This window comes from Aspergillus oryzae, chromosome 7 (assembly GCF_000184455.2).
Source record: "Aspergillus oryzae RIB40 DNA, chromosome 7".
In the NCBI taxonomy this organism is placed as follows: domain Eukaryota; kingdom Fungi; phylum Ascomycota; class Eurotiomycetes; order Eurotiales; family Aspergillaceae; genus Aspergillus; species Aspergillus oryzae.
In genome coordinates, this window is record NC_036441.1 from 409,732 (window position 1) to 428,306 (window position 18,575).

The 18,575-nt window shown below is 49.0% G+C and overlaps 8 protein-coding genes across 8 annotated transcripts; 2 read left to right on the top strand and 6 right to left on the bottom strand.

Moving 5' to 3' along the window:
• Nucleotides 1-1,362: 1,362 nt before the first annotated feature.
• Nucleotides 1,363-4,522, bottom strand: AO090011000151 (uncharacterized protein; the record flags this gene model as incomplete). Its single annotated transcript, XM_023232810.1, has 4 exons — nucleotides 1,363-2,438; nucleotides 2,511-2,734; nucleotides 2,786-2,886; nucleotides 4,235-4,522. 4 exons carry the CDS (start codon nucleotides 4,520-4,522, stop codon nucleotides 1,363-1,365), a joined length of 1,689 nt encoding a protein of 562 aa, XP_023093381.1.
• Nucleotides 4,523-5,190: 668 nt separating this feature from the next.
• On the bottom strand, nucleotides 5,191-6,259 carry AO090011000152 (histidine phosphatase family protein; the record flags this gene model as incomplete). Its single annotated transcript, XM_023232811.1, has 5 exons — nucleotides 5,191-5,256; nucleotides 5,390-5,426; nucleotides 5,487-5,696; nucleotides 5,772-6,150; nucleotides 6,211-6,259. The coding sequence occupies 5 exons, from the start codon at nucleotides 6,257-6,259 to the stop codon at nucleotides 5,191-5,193; spliced, it is 741 nt and encodes a 246-aa protein (XP_023093382.1).
• An 873-nt stretch (nucleotides 6,260-7,132) lies between these two features.
• On the bottom strand, nucleotides 7,133-7,562 carry AO090011000153 (uncharacterized protein; the record flags this gene model as incomplete). Its single annotated transcript, XM_003190689.2, has 2 exons — nucleotides 7,133-7,395; nucleotides 7,454-7,562. The coding sequence occupies 2 exons, from the start codon at nucleotides 7,560-7,562 to the stop codon at nucleotides 7,133-7,135; spliced, it is 372 nt and encodes a 123-aa protein (XP_003190737.2).
• A 1,363-nt stretch (nucleotides 7,563-8,925) lies between these two features.
• AO090011000154 (zinc-binding alcohol dehydrogenase family protein) lies at nucleotides 8,926-10,014 on the bottom strand (the record flags this gene model as incomplete). The annotated part of the gene is made up of 2 exons (XM_001825783.3): nucleotides 8,926-9,623; nucleotides 9,675-10,014. The coding sequence occupies 2 exons, from the start codon at nucleotides 10,012-10,014 to the stop codon at nucleotides 8,926-8,928; spliced, it is 1,038 nt and encodes a 345-aa protein (XP_001825835.1).
• A 505-nt stretch (nucleotides 10,015-10,519) lies between these two features.
• Nucleotides 10,520-11,896, bottom strand: AO090011000155 (RraA family protein; the record flags this gene model as incomplete). The annotated part of the gene is made up of 1 exon (XM_001825784.1): nucleotides 10,520-11,896. The coding sequence occupies one exon, from the start codon at nucleotides 11,894-11,896 to the stop codon at nucleotides 10,520-10,522; it is 1,377 nt and encodes a 458-aa protein (XP_001825836.1).
• A 795-nt stretch (nucleotides 11,897-12,691) lies between these two features.
• On the top strand, nucleotides 12,692-14,717 carry AO090011000156 (uncharacterized protein; the record flags this gene model as incomplete). The annotated part of the gene is made up of 6 exons (XM_023232813.1): nucleotides 12,692-13,032; nucleotides 13,093-13,134; nucleotides 13,194-13,450; nucleotides 13,514-13,622; nucleotides 13,697-14,354; nucleotides 14,670-14,717. 6 exons carry the CDS (start codon nucleotides 12,692-12,694, stop codon nucleotides 14,715-14,717), a joined length of 1,455 nt encoding a protein of 484 aa, XP_023093383.1.
• A 768-nt stretch (nucleotides 14,718-15,485) lies between these two features.
• AO090011000157 (M6 family metalloprotease domain-containing protein) lies at nucleotides 15,486-16,460 on the bottom strand (the record flags this gene model as incomplete). The annotated part of the gene is made up of 1 exon (XM_001825786.1): nucleotides 15,486-16,460. One exon carries the CDS (start codon nucleotides 16,458-16,460, stop codon nucleotides 15,486-15,488), a length of 975 nt encoding a protein of 324 aa, XP_001825838.1.
• Nucleotides 16,461-17,952: 1,492 nt separating this feature from the next.
• On the top strand, nucleotides 17,953-18,489 carry AO090011000159 (uncharacterized protein; the record flags this gene model as incomplete). The annotated part of the gene is made up of 2 exons (XM_023232814.1): nucleotides 17,953-18,173; nucleotides 18,327-18,489. 2 exons carry the CDS (start codon nucleotides 17,953-17,955, stop codon nucleotides 18,487-18,489), a joined length of 384 nt encoding a protein of 127 aa, XP_023093384.1.
• Between the last annotated feature and the right edge of the window lie 86 nt (nucleotides 18,490-18,575).

An 18,575-nucleotide genomic window follows, 5' to 3' on the forward strand; every position in this document is an offset into this window, starting at 1 on the left:
TGTTGAGACTAAAATGTTGATATATCGCTCATAGAGTAGTGTTTAGTACAGCCCTCTATGAATATCAGTTGAAAAATTCCGTAGTCATATGTGAATGCAAGTGTATTGCAGAATTATCTCAGCTTATTGTCCAGTTACTCAACTTGCATTATGTAGTTCAATTCATGTATGGCGTATGCGTCTTCGTGAATCGGTCATTCTAAGTGATACTGTCGTCCGAAAGGGAACGGGCAAAGGGAGGAATGACAGGGGGATATTTTCCGCCTACTTTGTGTAAAGAATTAAATCTCAGAAGTGAATTACCATTCAATCACCTCGATTGAAAAGGTCCTTTCTCGGAGACATCGGTATATCAGACCATCAGTAGGACTTCACTAGTGACCTTACGAATATATCCACGCTAAAATGAATTTACTGATTACGCAGTGCAGTTATAAGATGACATTTCTATGCACTGAAGGGAAACCCCCGGAGGGGGGTGGGTGCAGACGAGTCGATATCATGATAGAGTATGTTGACAAATGAGGCGAAGACCCTCAGTGCTGGCCCACGCGATGTTGAAGAGGCCGAAGCACAGGCGTATGATGCCTGCCAAAGGTACCTGGAAGTAAATCCGGGGGTGGCCTGCGCTTATGCTATAACATCGTATGGCACGAAGTGCCGGGCATGGTTTTGTGCCACAAAGACGACGACTATTTACAGCCACTATTGGCAGCTATGTGCTGGGGGACCGTGCCCAATATGTCGAAATACATGGCACAGATGCCAATCTGATCACGGACGCATTAAGAACAGTGAGACATATACGACAATCTATAGATTAGACCGCTAGTCGAAGCAAAGGAGCTCACATTTGATCGTCAGTTCTGACATTGAACCAAAAAATGAAAAGTCTATCTCGTGAGCCCTCTTAGAGACGCTGCTCTTCTTTATACTACCCGGCTCTTGGGCGGTGCTGGACCGCAGGTGTCGGCAGCCTTGCCAATCGATCTGCTTGCTATATGCAGTAGCTTCCGATTCCTCGTTATCGGTGGCCTGAACCAGTTCAGGGAGGAAGTGGTCGGTCTGTGACGGCCCTCCCGACAGCGGGCAGAAACTTCTTATCGTCTTCAAGAAGACTACCACCACTGCATTCGAATCGTTAACGGCTTTGTGGTTCAATATATGTGCAGATAATTATTGTTGTACTTGGAGTGGCAATCGCTGGTACGTTGAATTGAAACCATGATGGCATAGTGAGAATGCCCTATTCTAGTCGTTGCGGGCTGTTGAACAATGCCAATATAAACTTAATAGAGTGAAGTATGAATACTTTCTTTTATACATACATATATCCTAGGAATGGTAATGCTAAATTTAGACTTACTCATCCACCCTCGTACTAGTAGTCGGCGTCTTCAAATCCGCATCTCTTGGCCGTTCTTCATCATTCTTCAATGAGCCACCCGCAACCACCTCAGCATCAAGGGCTTCCTGAAAAGCCACACGTTTGGGCAACAAGTATCGCACATCAATAAAACGCAAAACACATGTCATGACGATGACAAGAACTAACAAGGCAAGAGCACTCTGCCAACCGTACCGATAATATGGGGCCTGAGAGGCCGGCCAGACCAGGACCTGCGACCACGCCGAGATGGCATAGTATCCTGCGACTGCAACACCAACGACGAGAGTGCGCGCTTCAGGATCTTGTGGGATGAGGTCAGAAAGCCAGGCAAAGATAAGTGGCGCGGTACCGAGGCAGGTGTGTGCAATGAAATAAGATGCGTATGCGGCGGATACGTCAACCGATGTAGGATGTCGCGTCCAGATGCTCATGATGATACATGGGATAATGCCGATGATGCCTTGGAGGACGATGAGTGTCCATCTCGTTTCGAGGAAGTCGGACAGCAAGGCCCACACCCATACGAAGACCACGTTGATGGCTGAACCGCCGATCGGGATCGCGTTCACCTGAGAGACACTCCATCTTGGGCTGCCGTCTGGTCTCTTGAGAGCTTTCAAGAAAAGCGAAAAGTACACGTAGCCGTATGTCCCGAGGACGGTTGCGATATATAACACCGCGATGAAATAGACCACCCACCCCGAAAACGTGCGCTTGACACCAGCCCATGTCATTCTCTTCGGCTCTGCGCGGCCATTACGTGCTAATCGTTCCATGGAGAGTTCGGCATGCACTTTCTTGAACCAAAATGCACGGGGGTTTGGCCTGTTCGGCAGATCAGGAATCATGAAAAATCCCAAGAATCCCCACACCACAGTAATGATGGCGTTGATCACGAACAGCCACCGCCAGCCTGCTAGTCCATGGTGTCCCTCCATGGTGTTGGTGATGGCAGTTTGTAAAGCACCGGACATCATCTGTCCCGCAGCTTGACACGACTGATAGAATCCCATGCGTTTGGCAAGCTCGGTGGGGGTGTACCAATACACTATAACCTGTTGGTCTTGGCTTATAATCGCGTGGTGCAGATATTACGAAAACGGGAAATGGAAAGACCTACTAAATAAGGTCATCATTCCAGGCCACGCACTACTTTCGCAGAGACCGAGGAAGACTCGCAGAACGTATATCTGCTTCGCACTGTTACACATAGCAATCAACCCGGTTAAAACTCCCCAGGCGATTTCCAGACCAGGTAGCCAGAAACTGGGTCGGACATAGGTCAGAATGATCTGAGAGGGAATGAGCATGACGCAGTAGGCGGCATTGAAGTATGTCGTGAAGCTGAAGAAGTTAGCAATATGTTTTAGATGTCGGGAGAGCTTTTTCACCCACAGATTCAGCTCGTTCCCAAAGAGATTCAGGTCTTCCTTCATGCCGGAAACGTAGGCATTGTTGATGTTCTGTTGATCCAAATATTTGATAACTGTGTGCCTCTTTAGCCCTGTAGTGTTATGGAATCTTTATTTGCATCGTTTACCTTGAGATAGACAACCGAAAGTCAATAGAAATATGTCCAGCCGTCGAACAAGCGCCTTCTCATCTGGGGAGCGAACATGATGCCTTGCCAACGCCGTGCGACTAAACTTAAAGGACACCATTGCTATGCTCAAGGAAGCAAAATGGACAAAAGGAACAAGAACCACTTGAGAAAGGAAGATTCACTAATTTATTGTTTCCTATCTTCATGATCCACGTGGTGCAGGTGCGATACGAAGCTCCACCAAGACGACTCATATCAATGCCGATCCCCTTGCATGAGCAAATGCCGTTTTTGGACGTGTGACCTCGGGGAGAAATCAGAGAAGAAGCGTGATAAGAGCCGGCGATGGCCACCAATCGTGAAGCTGCTCGCCACATACCCCGTATTATCTCGGCAGGATTCCATGGCCAAGACTACTTGACTGCTTTGAATACCCCGCTTAATGACTGCTATCAGCGTGCACGGTGCACTTTGCAGGTCCAAGCGATAGCCGACCCGATCACCGAACTCTCAAGTTTAATCCCAACTTTAACACTTATTCGGCATGATGACAGGGTTGTCATAGTCATCGGTCGCTAGCAGCGGCCGTTATCGCAGTACACAATACCCCTCAAGTTTCCATATTTCCGCCAAGCTACCACATAAAAGGTACCCTTGGCCAAGCATATCTCAAGCTTCGCACAGCCTCGGCATAATTAATATTTACCTTTACCAACATTTTAGCAACTATGTCCTCGTCTCAAAATGGGTCTAGCAGAAGTTTACCTAACAAAACCCCCTGTCTCAGTTTCTAGCAGCGAACTACCCGTGCATTTCCTCTGCTACATGCAAATCGAAACACACCCGTTCCTTCTAGGTCCAAGTATGTAGTTATTGGCGCTGGGATTCCCGGTGGCCTTACAGCGTTCGAACTTATCGAGGCTGGCGTTAAAGGGGAGGATATCATAATACTCGAAGCGCGAGAGGCAGCCAGTGGTGCCAGTTCGCGAAATGCTGGACACGTACGACCGGGTACGCATCTATACCACGAGTCGTTCTATTGTTTATTTGCTAATCGGCCGATAGACGCATTCCGAGGATTCAGTGCATATGCAAAGGTCCATGGAGAGGAACAAGCTCTGAAGATAATTGCCAACGAGCGCCTCGTTCTCGAAAAGGTAGACGAATTTACCAAGAAATACGGAGTCCAATGCGATTTCAACCTCACCACAACATTCGACGTATGCATGACCCCCGAGTTTGCGGCGTATGAGGCCGAAAGCTTCGACGCGTACAAGAATACAGGAGGCGATGTCTCGCACATCAAGTTCTATGAAGGCGAAGAAGCGCAAACAAAGACGAAAGTAAACGGTGCCGTCGCAGCATACGAGTGGCCAGCTGGATCCAGTCATCCAGCAAAGCTCGCACAGTTTCTCCTCCAGGCGGTTGTATCGCGCGGAGGGAAGTTGTTCACGTTTTGTCCGGCTACTGAATTGAGGCGTAACGAGTCGGAGCCAGAGCTCTGGGATGTGCATACGCCGCGAGGAATCGTGACAGCAGAACGAGTTGTCCACTGCACGAACGCCCATGCAGCACTTTTGCTGCCGCATTTGGAGCCTTATATCCAGCCAAACCGCGCTCAGGCGCATAGCTTGATCCCCACGCCCTCGTTCGCGGCAGAGAATGCCCTTCGGAATACCTTTTCGCTGCGTTATAGTCTACATCATTTCTACTCCTTAATTCAACGGCAGAATGATGGTACACTGGTGCTAGGTGTATCGCGATCAAACCCTACTCTGAGTCAGGAGACACGAGCTAGTGTCTATAGCACAGACGATACGAGCTATAACGAGGAGATAGTCCGAGATGCCCTCCAAAGCTTCAACCAGATATTTCCTGACTTCGACAGCGCGAGTGCCGTGCATGGGGAGGGTCTAGATCACGCCTGGACTGGAATCATCGCCATGACGACCGACTCCGTACCGTTCGTTGGAGCAATTGAATCCCTGCCGGGGCAATATATTTGTGCTGGGTTTAATGGGCATGGTAAGTTTTAAATCTACCTTTTGTGGCCATGGCTCAGTGTTGAGATATTACAGGTATGGCACGTATATTTACTTGCGCACCGGGGATTGCCAAAATCATGCTCGGAAAGGATTGGGACGATACAGGTTTGCCCGAATGTTTCAAATTCAGCGAAGAGAGACTCACTAGACTGTCCACCAAGACTGTGCAGTCTGTGTGGTGAATTCGTAAGTGATCTTGATCGATTGATAATCTACAGGTTGCGGGGCTGCAGCAAGAGATTGGCAGATTCAAGCAATGCCGAAGAATTTACATAGAGCTGTGATCTAGCAGCAGAAAGGGGAAATCGCCTTGTGAGCGAAACTCGTGTCATATAGTTCGTTTGTCTATGCCGCAAGGTCTATACATTCTAATGTGTCCAATCATCCCTCCAATGGAAATCCATAACCAACCATCAGGGCAGGCTCGTCAATGCTATGGTGTTGGTAGCTGTGCAAGTGTCAGAAAATGTCAACTGAATTGCCAAGCGGGGCTGTAAATGTTTCCTACCTCAAAACACCAACGGCACCAGGTTCAAGCATCATAGAAAGGGGAAACTCCATGGGGTATCCAAGCCAGCGCTTGGTGAAAGCCCGAAGCAAGTGGCCATGTGCCACCAAGAGCACGTCACAATGCTTCTCGCCGTGCATGTTGTCTTTGTGAAGCTCACGAATCTCTTTAATAAGATCGTCAATGCGATCCGTGACCTCTTGAGGAGACCTAATAGACCTCATTAAACGTGCTCATGCCAGATAGAATCAAACTACTCTAGTCACCCTAGGAAAAGACACTTACTCTCCCTCCTCACAGCCATCGCGCCAGATATCCCATTCCTGCTCGGTATCCAGACCATGCTCCTTTCGCAAAGCCCGGATCTCCTTCGTCACCAATCCCTCGTAAAGACCGTAGCCCCACTCAGCCAGTCTGTCGGTTTCGCTGACCTTGTTTGCGTCTCTGAGCTGCTGCTTAGCAGCATCAGAGAAAGCAATCTCGAAAGTCTGCATAGCCCTCTTTCGAGGACTAATATACACATGAGCCAGGTGGGCCGGGTCAATTAGTTTGCCCGATCCAACAATCATCTTGCCAGAGGCAAGGACCTGCTTCTCGCCATCTTGAGTGAGTTCCAGCTCAGTGACACCGGTGTACCGGCCGTTCTTGGACCACTCCGTCTGCCCTGGGATAGGGGTCAGTATAACGCCCCACTATGACTATGTCTACTCAATTTGAATCATACCGTGTCGGTAGAGGAAAACACGGGGTGTACCAGCGTCCTTGTCAGGCATTGTGTAATGATATCACGAGTATGTTAATGTGTTGCTGGATTGCGACCCGATTCTCGAACAGCTATGGAGGTCAATTGTCTGGGAAAAGCGCGGGTCCGCGGGGAGAAAAAAAAAAAAAAAAAATCCCGCCGCCCCAGTTATTGACCTTCACCGGTGCCCACTACGTATACTAGCCCCATACAACCCGTCCAATGGAAAAGAATCTGATAATCTCGTGCACTCCGGTAGGTGTATCGGTTTGTGGTTTTGAAATTTATGTGGTTGGTTCTACTGTACTTAAATTCCTACTCCGCGGGGTACTCGAAGGACTTCTATACGTAGGACGTCATTTTTGGCCACCCGTAACTTCATAATAATTATTGCTAATATTTTGCTATCTAGAGCTGAACAGCTTGATTTATATTTTAAATCTCGAATATCTATCAAAAAGCTAAAATCCATATGATATAAGGTTCAGTGATATGTGGATTGTCACGGTGTCTGCCCCGCGATTCTGAGAGGTGATCTTAATATCTACAGATCTACAGATACGGATAACTGTACACTGCCCAATCCAGATAACTTAAGCAAAACCGCTATACAACCTATCTCTAGCATTCATATACATTAAGGATCCTAATCTAAGGACCCGCGTCAACTCCGAAGTCGTGGCAGATTCGCATTGCGGACTTTTCATAGTCGGGCCTCTGTAAAGGCGCTGTACGCCCTGATCGCAGCCGTAAACTGTCAATTCCAACACAGGCCCTTTTCAGAATAGGAATTAACGCCCCCTCTCTTTTTCAAGCCGAGGTATATTAAAGGCGGAGTGAGATCACGGAGCACACATAGATCTGCACGCAAAAGTATGCATTCTGTCTTCTACCTTGCAAGGTTTCACGAACGCGCAACTTGCAACTCAGCTGTATACCAATTTTGAATTGCCCGAACATCATAGCTCATTGCCACAGTATCGAACACTTTCAAATGCTCCTTGCACAAAGCCCCGTTATTCGATAATCGGCTAACCCATTTACCATGCTTTCTAGCCGCCGCCACGATCTTATCGATAGCATCGACAAACTCGGGCTCATCACCTTTGGCGGGAACATAACCAAGGAGTGAGAGGGCAAGATCATTCGGTCCGATAAAGATCATATCTTGGCGGGAATTAGCATACTATTCTTAAACTTTGTGGGGGCTATCATTATCACTAACCAACACCAGGAACAGCACAGATGGCGTCAACGTTCTCGACTCCGGCTTTCGATTCAATCTGAACACAAGTGATGAGTGTCTCATTTGCCGTTTTCATGTATGCTGGCATGTCGACACCGTAAGCGATGGCTGGAAACGCGGAACCTTGCCCTCGAAGACCCTGAGGAGGGAATTTGGCATGAGAGACAACGGCCCTGGCTTCTTCGGCTGTATTGATTTGGGGTACAACGATACCGCTTGTAACTCTTTAGTACTGGAATGCCAATATTGGTATGTCACTTACTGTGCACCAGCATCCAATGCTCTTTTAATTAAATCCGCGTGAGTCATTCTGAGACGAACAAGGGGCGATACTCCCAAAGAAGCAATAGCGGCAGTCGAGCTGTGCATGGAATCGTCGCTTATATGACCATGCTCACAGTCGATGATGATGCCCTTTACGATTATTGGTGTGTAATTGAAACTACCACACATCGGGAAATACTCACATCAACGCCCGTCTGAGCGACAATTTGCGCCGTGCGAAAGGACGGAAGCCCCAGGAAAGTCATGACGGGTTTGGAGTTGGTTCGTAAAGCATTAAGCAGTCGTAACCGCGGGTTTTGAATTGCGGTTGTTATGGCTGATGTATATGACATTTTGTATTAGGAGTGTTCTGTGATAGATCGACCGAAGCCCTAAAATCGTTGTTGTTACGAAGACGTCTAGAAGAGACAACGCTGGAATACAAACTTGGAATTTTAACTGATGTGGTGACATTTTGGGCATGGGAGAGCAATCGAGATATTCAGCATTCAATAACGGGGAAATAGTTATATGCCGACGGCAAAACTAAAAGACCCCGACAGCCACCTCTAGCGGGTCTCGGCAAAAGTCCTCCAAAATGGTGTACGGAGCATAAATGTGCTCCTTCTAATACTATGGCATCTATCGTCCCGAGACTATATGGGGCATTAGTCAGGTTATGTCAAATTAAGGAGTGGGAGGTTGTTCCTTTGGGGTCTTCTAACTGTTGGTGCCTTAAAGGCACAAAACAAGTTTACTTAAATAGGCAGTAGACTATGGCTATATTCTACAGTGTTTTTACAAACTCTACCCAAGGTCAAACTCAACCTCCAACAAAGGGGCTCTCGCTCAGATTCGTGTCTTTGTCACAGCATAACTATATAATTGACCTACGGCAAGCTAACCGGAATGCGTGCCTGCCCGGACACCGTGACATGCTCTCAGTTATATTAATAAAAGCCACACAATATGAAATTGGGCACAAGCCTTAGCTGAGAAACTGTAAGTTAGGTAGACTAATATTAACTAACCTAGGTATTCCAATGCTGCACCCTTTAAAATAGATTTATTCTTTCTTTGTATTTCAGTTTAACCTGGATAGGTTAGTATTAACAGTTTAACCGTTCCGGAACGCAGATAATACTCATGCTGCGACGGCCTCCGCCGAGGTCAAATCGTTGCACCCCCTACAGTCCTGGGGTATCGGCGATGCGCACAACATACTTTATTGCTGAAGCATTACCGGCCTGCAAGTCTTGCAATGCTTCTTCAAGTCCTGCCAATCCGTTGAGGCGCACCTCGTGGGGATGGCCCGTGAACCAACCCTGGGCCAATCCCCAGCCGAAAAAGGCGAAGAATGCAGCGCCAAACTCGATGTTACCGACCGTCTGTCCTGCAGCTGCAGATTGGTGAACTGATCCAACACTTGTCCTTAACAGCTGGACTCCCTCTGGAACTTCCTTAGAATCAATTCCTGGAAGGACGACGGTGATCTTCGCTGGTGCAGTAAGCACTGCGCCTAAGTTCCGGTAGGACCCCTTCTCGGAGACCGCATCGTATGCATGGTGAATTGGCAGGCCACCGGCAGCAGCTTTGATGTTTTTGCGAATCGCTTCATCCCCTTCACGGTAGTCAATGATCGTATCGCCCTTAGAGCGGTCAATCAAAGTCTCGACGTACGAGGTGCCTTTGCCGGCCACTGCGATGATAGGGTGGATGTTTGAGAGACGAGCCAATTTTATCGCGAAAGCTCCTACAGCTGAAGAACCGCCATACACAACCAGAGGTAGCGACTCCTTTGCAGGATTCCAAGGAAGAGGCAAATTCAACTCCTGAAAAAGTCCGATTGCAGATGTCATTGCAGCGAGAGGAATCGTGGCGCCCTCTGTTTGATGTTAATCGGAGTACGAAAACAAACAATCAAGATTCTTCATACCTTCGAAGCTGGTTTCCTCGGGTAGATGGAAGGTCGTGTGCGCCCAGGCAATGGCATACTCTGCATAGCTGCCCCCGGCTGTAAGCATCTCATGGAAAGCGGCCACTCTATCACCCTTTCTGAAATTTGGCACTCCCTCTCCCACAGCCTCGACGTAGCCAGCAATATCATCTCCCTGGTTTGCAGCAGGCGCATCGGGCTGCCATGTTGGCACCTTCCAATCCTTAGGGTTAGTGCCAGATACAACCACCTTGATCAACACTTGGCCAGGCTTCACGACGGGAATGTCAACGTCACGGATCGCGACAGTGACTGATTTATCAACAACAGCTTCCTTCATTGTTCTGAATCAAGGTGATATTTTTGTTCAGTCGGAGATGCATGGCAGCATCCCTCGCTTCTTTATCACCGGAAGCTTCCGGAGGTCCCCACTCTGATTTGTAAACATCGGCTATTCTGAATCAGCATTTATACTGGTTCACCACTGCATAATTCGCTTCCTGCACAACCTTCTAGGTCCAGAAAATCGGATTGCGTTTGGACATAAGTTTGTCTAGTGCGGGTGGAATGAGGCGTTTCTATCACGCAATATTGTATCAAGTCTTCATCCTTGAACATCTATAGACTAAACCTCAGATTCCAAAAACCTTTTGTACCAAAACGACAGCTTGATAGATTATCTGGACCCACTCAATCTTGCACCTAGCTTGTATGTATAGACACCGTTTATATAGTGACAAGTATCAGTTTAGTAGCGATCTCGTAGGGCACTCCATCTTAAGGCCAATTATGCTCAAGATGTCATTCCACAATCAACAACTGTTAAGAATCTATTCAGCTAACCCTTAAACCTTACGCTGCAATGTGTGGTAACCAAGCTTCTCTCGCGCCTCAGCGATCGTAGCACCGCTAGCGATCAATTCCCGGATGCCAGCTTCACTCTTCTCGATCCTTCGTGCGACTTCGGCCACCTCACGGGCGCGATCTCGCGGGACAATAACGACACCATTTGCATCGGCGACAACGATGTCGCGAGGGTTGACACGAACCTTGCCGATGCCGATTGACTCGTTGACACCTCCCACTTGAACCCGATCCTTGCCAGTTCGCATCCAGCGTCCAGCCGTGAAGAGTGGGTAGTCATCGTCGATGGCACGGTTCACATCGCGGCATACACCATCGATAACAGTTCCAGCGATGTCTCGTAACCCAGCGTACTGCGTCATTATATCGCCCCAGACGGTACAATCTGTGCGACCACCATTATCGATGACCACGACATCACCTATGGCAACCTCGTCGATAAAATCACCGACACTTCCAGGTGGATCGCTGGCGGGTACGTAACGAACAGTGAAGGCCGGCCCGACGGTAACCTTTTTGTAATCGGTCAAAGGCATTATACCGAACGCCTGTCCCGGAATGCCGAGTTTATCAAGTGCATCAGAGACACCAGGGGTGTCTGAATCGGCGAAAAGAGCTACTAACTCTTGATCCTCGGGACTAGCTTGCTTGGGGTTTCGTTTGGAGGCTGGCGCGACTGGCAAGACTGTTGATAGTGGTGCATTTTCGCGAATGGCTTCGAATTGCTTGTCGTGCATGACTTCAGACACCGGCTGACCGGCTCGAACGGCATCGACCATCTTAGCCTGGCGACGGTCGATCCGCTCGCCAAATTCTAGGACGTCCTCAATACGCTGAGCCGGGACGAAGACTGTCCCGCAACGATCGGCGATTACATAGTCATCTTGGTGGACTGTGACTCCTCGCACTTGCAAGGGTGTGCCGGAGTCGACCTGCACTAAGCGATTGCGCGCACTGATCATGGTGACTCCACGACCGTAAACGGGATACCCAACCTCACGGCTGCCGTCAATATCGCGACTCATACCATCGATCACGGTTCCCCGGATACGCTTTTGTTTCGATGCATTGGCGACGATATCACCCCAACATGAGATGCCATCTATGCCGCCCGAGATGACAAGAACGCGATCATCGGTCGTTACCGCATCGATGACCGGTGTAAGTAGATGTGTTGTGGGAGCAGTATCAGTCTTGGGGCCCACTTTCACTGTGCTGGCACGTCCAACTATCTTAGGACAGTCCCAGAGTGGTCGCAGGCCGTATGTGGCTCCTTTGAGGCCGAGGAAATCTAAGGCATCAGACACGGTGTTGGTGTCGAGCGCTGAAAGTCGGTCCAAGATGCTGGATTGGCTCATGCTGTCGAGTATGATTAGCTGTTGGTAATGTAAATCAATGAACGTTCGTTGAAGAGGAAATGGCACGAGTGAGTACTGGCAGAGGCTCTGTTGATATAGGAAGCAATCAGCTTTGTACCGTCATCGGCAACTGGCCATGTTGCCGAAGCTCGACCGAGCGAGCGGGTGTTGAGGTCAGCAAAGACAACCGGGTAAATACTCCGCTGTTCTTCTTACTGCCAAGAGTCGGCAAGTTGCCATTACACCGGGACTATGGAGGCCTGAGCAGGGTCGGTGTACTCCGTAAGTATGCTCGAGCGGAAGAGGCAATAAGGTTGCAGATCGGGCTGGCAACCTTTAGCGGGGCGGTGCAATCTTGGCAACCTTCCCTCCAGCGTCGTGATTCTGCGCTTTGTGCTTGGCCTCACTGCCTCAGGGCCCTTAGGGAGAACCTTCCGCGGAACCCAACTAAACAGATCGGGTACGATACGAGCGCTTGGTAAGCACGGAGGGAAATAGTAATGCATGTCTTCGCTGTCAGCAATCACGTGTGGACCCGCAGAGCGCTGGGTTTCGCCAAATCCGGTAGTATACGAGAGAGGGATCACCTATCAGGAAGCTGGAAGCCCTCAGCCTCAAGATCGCCGTTCAGCTTGGTTGGAGCGCAATGCCAAGCATCCCTCCCATAAGGGTTTTGGCTCCGAAGTAGTTATTTAAAAGACCGCGCAGAAACTTTCAATTCCACTGGTATCTGCACTGAACCTTCTAGCCAGATATCTCTTGCGTTTGTTCTTATAATTGTGTTTCTCTAGAGAGATGTCGACATTAATTTCTTCATATCTTCTTGGTCTTGTGGCCTGCGCTGCCGCGGCGCCTGCGGCCTCACGAGCTTCGCCCCATGGCACTCGGGGCTACGGCGAGATCCAGTGGAAACCTTGCGGCGACCTCGGGGTGAACGGGACAACGGAGCTAGAATGCGGTAGCCTCGCTGTTCCTCTTGATTACACGGAGCCTGATTCCGGGGAGACGCTCGACCTCGAGATCCTAAGGGCTCCGGCCCCAAACCAGCCCTCGAAGGGAAGCGTGTTCGTCAACTTTGGTGGCCCGGGAGCTAGCGGTGTCGCTGAGATGTCCTTATTGGGGTCTGTCTTGAGCATGTACGCGTAACATATCGCATGACATTGTCTCAAATGGAAATCTAACCTAACCCTGGATAGATTTGTCGGAGGCTCATACGACGTCGTTAACGTGGTACCTCGGTGAGTGAGAAACAATTCGGACCCCGGACAGCTACAGCAAAGCTAACGACGTGCGACAGAGGAACCGGCAACACACTTCCATTCTCCTGCTTCGAAGACGAACAGGAGCGAATCGCAGCCGCCTTGAGGGCCCCTTTCGCTACAAACGCCTCCGATACTGCCCTCGGACAGGTCTGGGCCGAGGCTAAAAACAGAGCAGATGCGTGCGCTCACGCGCAAAACGAGACGGGAAGCCTTATCGGAACGGCCTTTACAGCTCGGGACATAATGCAAGTGGTCGACGCCCTTGAGGAAGACGGCAAGCTCAGATGGTGGGGTACGTAGCAATTGCTTGCAAAGGATTCAAACCACACTATTTTTACTGATGACATATTCCTAGGCCAATCTTACGGAACGCTCCTCGGATCGACGCTCATTGCCATGTTCCCGGATAAGATCGACAAGGCTGTCCTGGATGGTGTCATCAATGCGCATGAGTACTACCATATGTACGTTATGCTTTGTTTCTGCCCTTGCGACGATGATGATGTGCAGTTCTGGCTAACACCTAGCTTCCTTATAGCAATGTAGAACAGGTTGCTGGTGCGGACAGCGCCTTTTCCGGGTTCTGCTCCCAGTGTGTGGATAACAAGGACAAGTGCCCTATCGCCAGCAACCGTACGGCCGAAGAGCTTGAGGAAGATATTTACGCGGCGATGGAGGCGTTGAAGTCCGAACCCATCCCCGTATCCGTGGAGGGCAAAGGATACATCGTCGACTACGCAACCATCAAGGGGACGATCCACTACGCCTTGTACTTCCCCGCAACGTGGCCCACACTAGCCGAGAAACTGGACATCCTGTTTTCGGGAAACATCACGGGCATTCTTCCTGACCTCGTGGCCCCCCTGCCAGTCACTCCGGACGCGGATGCTATCCAGGGGATCAAGTGCAGCGACAACCAGGAGCCTCTGGAGACCCTTGAGGATGCGCTCCCGGGTGTCGAGGCGCGGGCGGAGCTGAGCAAGATTGCGGGCGACATCGCCGACGTTAGTGCGCTGCAGTGTGCGCGCTGGGGAATGCCAGCGAAGGAGCAGTACACCGGCGACTTCAAGGCCAAGACTCAGAACCCGGTCCTTCTGGTCAGCACCCAGCATGACCCCATCACGCCGCTCGTCTCGGCCAAGAAGATGAGCGAGGGCTTTGAGGGGAGCGTGGTACTTGAACAGGAAGGTTACGGAGTAAGTTTTAACACCCCTAACAATTTCTCAATTTTCACCATGGGCTTTCTAACGGGGCGGGCTTAGCACACGATCATTTCGCAAGGCTCTGTGTGTACTGTCAAGGCGATAATGGCGTACCTTAATGACGGCACTCTACCCGAGCCTGGTACTGTTTGCAAAGTCGACGCAGTGCCATTTTCGGGAGATAGTGGAGTGGCTGCTGTCCTGGAAGAGCTTACCAACGCCGCTTAAGAAGAATCAGTAGCACATAGTAGAGTCCTTGAAGGCAGGCAGGTGCATCGTTAATGTTATCATACTTCGCTCCTATTTTAGTCAACCAGTGGCAACGGGAACATTCACATATATTTTATTTTAGAGTAGATGGAATACACACGCCTGTATAATAACTTAACAAGTCCCCTTCAATAAATATCTGCTGACATCGAGCTCGAGATGATTCTTTACAAATCTACTTGATAAACATATTAAATAGTTTTAGATGGATAACCTATATAGACTTTACACCATCAATAATAATCTACAATCTACAGAAGGTTGTTCTGAAGTCTATATCCTACATGTAATACGTAGTCACCTGTTGACAAACCTGTCCCTTCTTTTGACGGCAACCATTTCAAAACACTATGGTTGTAGAGATGATTTTATTTTCCCTGCATATTGCTAGAAGTTTAGTATAACATCAAGTGCATGTTATTCTGCCCGGCTCGAATGTTCAACGGGTCAATATCATCGATTTCGTGCCGTTGTACCTCTCGACCATATCTAAAATGGCCTCATTGACGATTTCCGGGTGTGTGGCACTAAAATAGTGGGTTCCTCCCTCCACGATATCCAACTTGGCCTCCATGGACCGGGTAAAAAGCCTAATCTGCTCTGCTGGAATCATGGTGCCGAGCTCTGTATCTAAAGTGCCCTCAAGACCAGCTAGTTCTTTGTACATAACTGAGAGGGATGATAATGAGAGGTCTGTTGGGTATGGGAACGCACGGAGCTAGCCTATAGCCTGGTCCATGGAAAGAAAGATCAACTGTGGTAAAGGTACTCTCTGAATAAAAAGAATACAAATGAAGCTGGAGAGACACAGGCTTCCTGGGGCCAAAGAAAATCCATACCAACCGTAAATTGTAGTCAAGTGGCCTCAACTTCAATAGTATAGACATCCCCATTCTGAGAAACCACCTTGATTTGGACACCATCTTCTGAAACGAAAACGTCTCGACCAGCCTCGGTTGTGAAATGTGCATCATTTAATTCTTCCCCATCGCATCCACCAGAATTCGGGGTCGCATCGTGGACACGAATTGGACCTTGACCGGAAGCTGTGGATGTTGACACCGTATAGACAAGTACTCCTGTACTGCAAGCCGCGATATCCGCGCCCTCCCTGGCCCTGACCTCAGCCACAATAGCGGTAGTCTCATCCCGTTTCACAACTACTGCCTTAACACCCTCCTTAGTTCCGACCGCAGTAACAGTGTGTGTTGTCGATCCAGCACCATCCACACAATCAAATTGGTCGTCGGAAAACCATCCCAGTTTCCACTTATGCCATGCAAAGTAATCCGGAAGTCCACCACTAATCAGACCCATAATATCATGACCGCCAACATACATCGTGGCCCTACCGCCATTCGAGGGATACAAATCCGGCAGTCCCATAGTGTGTCCGGTCTCGTGGTTCATGACTAGGAAGCCCCATGAGTCAGGAGCATCCTGACCAAAGGTGACAGTTTTACCGATGACTGTTCCGTCACCCGCAGTTAGCTCCCCCATGTAGGTAGGCGAGAACGAGATGTGCTTGGCTGCCTTGGTCGGGACGATATAGAGAACATCAGTGCCGCTGAAATCAATGGCTTGACCGACCGAGTTGAGTGCATCTTGGATGTACTTTCCGTGGAGCTGTGCGGTGATGCCTCGGTCATACGGGTAGGAGGTGGACGGATTGGGCATGCGGTAGAAACGAGAGGTGTCGGCAGTGATATTGAGACTGAGTTGACCAAAGGAAGAATGCTTGTACCAGTCTGGTGCACCAGGAACGAAGAGCTGGTATAGCTCCTCAGTAGTATCCGAGGCTGGTGCATCAGGGAAATCAACGAATATCATATAGGCGTTGATGGTACCTGTACTTGGAGCAAAAGACTGTCCTGTGGCACTGAAGGCCCTCGCTGAGAGCGGCTGATGTGGACTTGAGTTTGCAGGAGTTAGTTCCAGGTCCACGTGAGTTAGTCACACGAGGTGAATAATCCTGGAATGGTGATCGAGTCTTGAGAGTATGCATAGAAAATGAAAAGGAAGAGAGCGGGCATGTTTCAACGACCTGCGTCACAAGGCAGAGTAAGGCCCAGAAGAGGAGCCCTGAAAGCTGATCAATCTGGACTTTCATCTCGCTGCTTGTTCTCTTCACTAGAGTGATTTGTGCACGCAAGGAAGTCAATGATTGACTGGAAATCAAGGCTTTTATATACGAAGGCAGTGTTACCCGAGGAAGACTCCAGCCAGCATTCAATCATGTTGAAACAATTAGAGCAAGGCATAGAATCATGTTGAAACTATTAGAGTAAGGCATAGGATCATGTTGAAACTATTGGAGCAAGTCAAAGAACAAGTCGTGATCTTTGTGTGGTATGATGCTAAGCAAGTGGCATCCTGTTCAAGTGGGACCTTACCTGGGAGGGTATCATCATGAAACAATTAGACTATATCGAAGGGAAACTGTCGGTCTCGGTGTTCCATCAGACTGGTGAAACATAAGAGCGGCACAGTTTCCCAACCGCGGTAAGTTGTTGCGGACTGGTCAGTTTCAGCCCAGCGCTTGAGCACAATATGAATGCCACCTCTACTGATCAGCACTGTAATACTAGATTGACTCTAGGTTTCCGAGACCATTGCGGTTCTGGTTAATTCTCACGGTGGACCGCTGCACTGGAGCCAACTCTCAATCTAAATTGCGTGGCCAAGGATGGAAGGTAATGCGCCTAAAGAACCAACTGAATGTATGGTAAAGCTCGAGCGATAAATACTACGATTCTGAAAGTTCTGCTCATGTGGTTTTAGTCCATTGCTTCCTTTTTAAACAACTCCAATAGAAAGGATACCATTATTATAAGTATGTGGACGAGAACAAAAAAAATGATTGTTACACATTTAGATCACAATAGACGCCTTATATAGCGCATTCTGCTAGAGACAGCATTGTATATTGTGCGTAACAGCCCATGACAGAACCTGGCAGATGTGACCTATTTAATCCTCACCTAGCCAAGGGCGTTATCCGGTGGAGCTTGGTGTTTTGGGACTATTCCTCCAGATTTATATGGTCACGTGTCATACGCTTCTCAAAAAGGGTTCTTGATGCTTGGCCGCAGGGGAGCACATATCCACAAAGAAATAACCGTTAGATGGCGATGAGTCTGGCTTCTTGCAACAGTTGTTCCAGGTTGTTGCCCGCGATTACCACCAATCATTCCTCAGTACACCACAAACTACGTCCTACCTCGCCATTCGGACTAAAGCAAAAGTCATCTTCTAATCCTCAAAGTCCTTATGCTCGACAGAAGGGCGACTTGAGCCAGTTGGCTGGTGAGACAGGCACCACATGGCATCCCGGCTGACATGTGGGAACATATCTTGCAAACCTGTGAAGTCTTCAGCTTTACTTCCTCTTCTCCAGGAGCGACATCAGAGCATCTCTATTTGCGATGACATTCTTCTCAGCAGCCTGAACCAAGGAGTCTGTGACTATTATTTTGGGCCTGTGTTTCAGAAAGTCCTCCACGGCTGGAATATTGCATCGTTCAAAGACAATCTCGGCCACCCGTTCGCTTTCGGACACCTCTAGGTCACCAAATACGTGGACAAACTCATCGAAGTCATAGTTTTCCTTGTGCTCTGCACTATATTGGTACGTCTCAAGCAAAGACGTCGATATTTCTGACTTTCCCGTATGGCTGGACAAGACCATCCACGCAGCAAGTCTGCTTTGCCATTCTATACTGCCGTCCTGCCAAATTTCATGAAAGAGACTTTCAATAGTGATGTTCATATCCGGACGCTGGTCAAACATCCATTTCACCACGTCGACCTGGCCATAGCTCATGGCCTCTCGGAAGAGTCTCTCGGTGATAGGGACTGACCCCGTGCGATGGGATATGCCTTGGATGATCTCTAGGCATTCTCCTGATTTGTGGTGGCAATCATAACCTCCTCCGTGATTTTGAC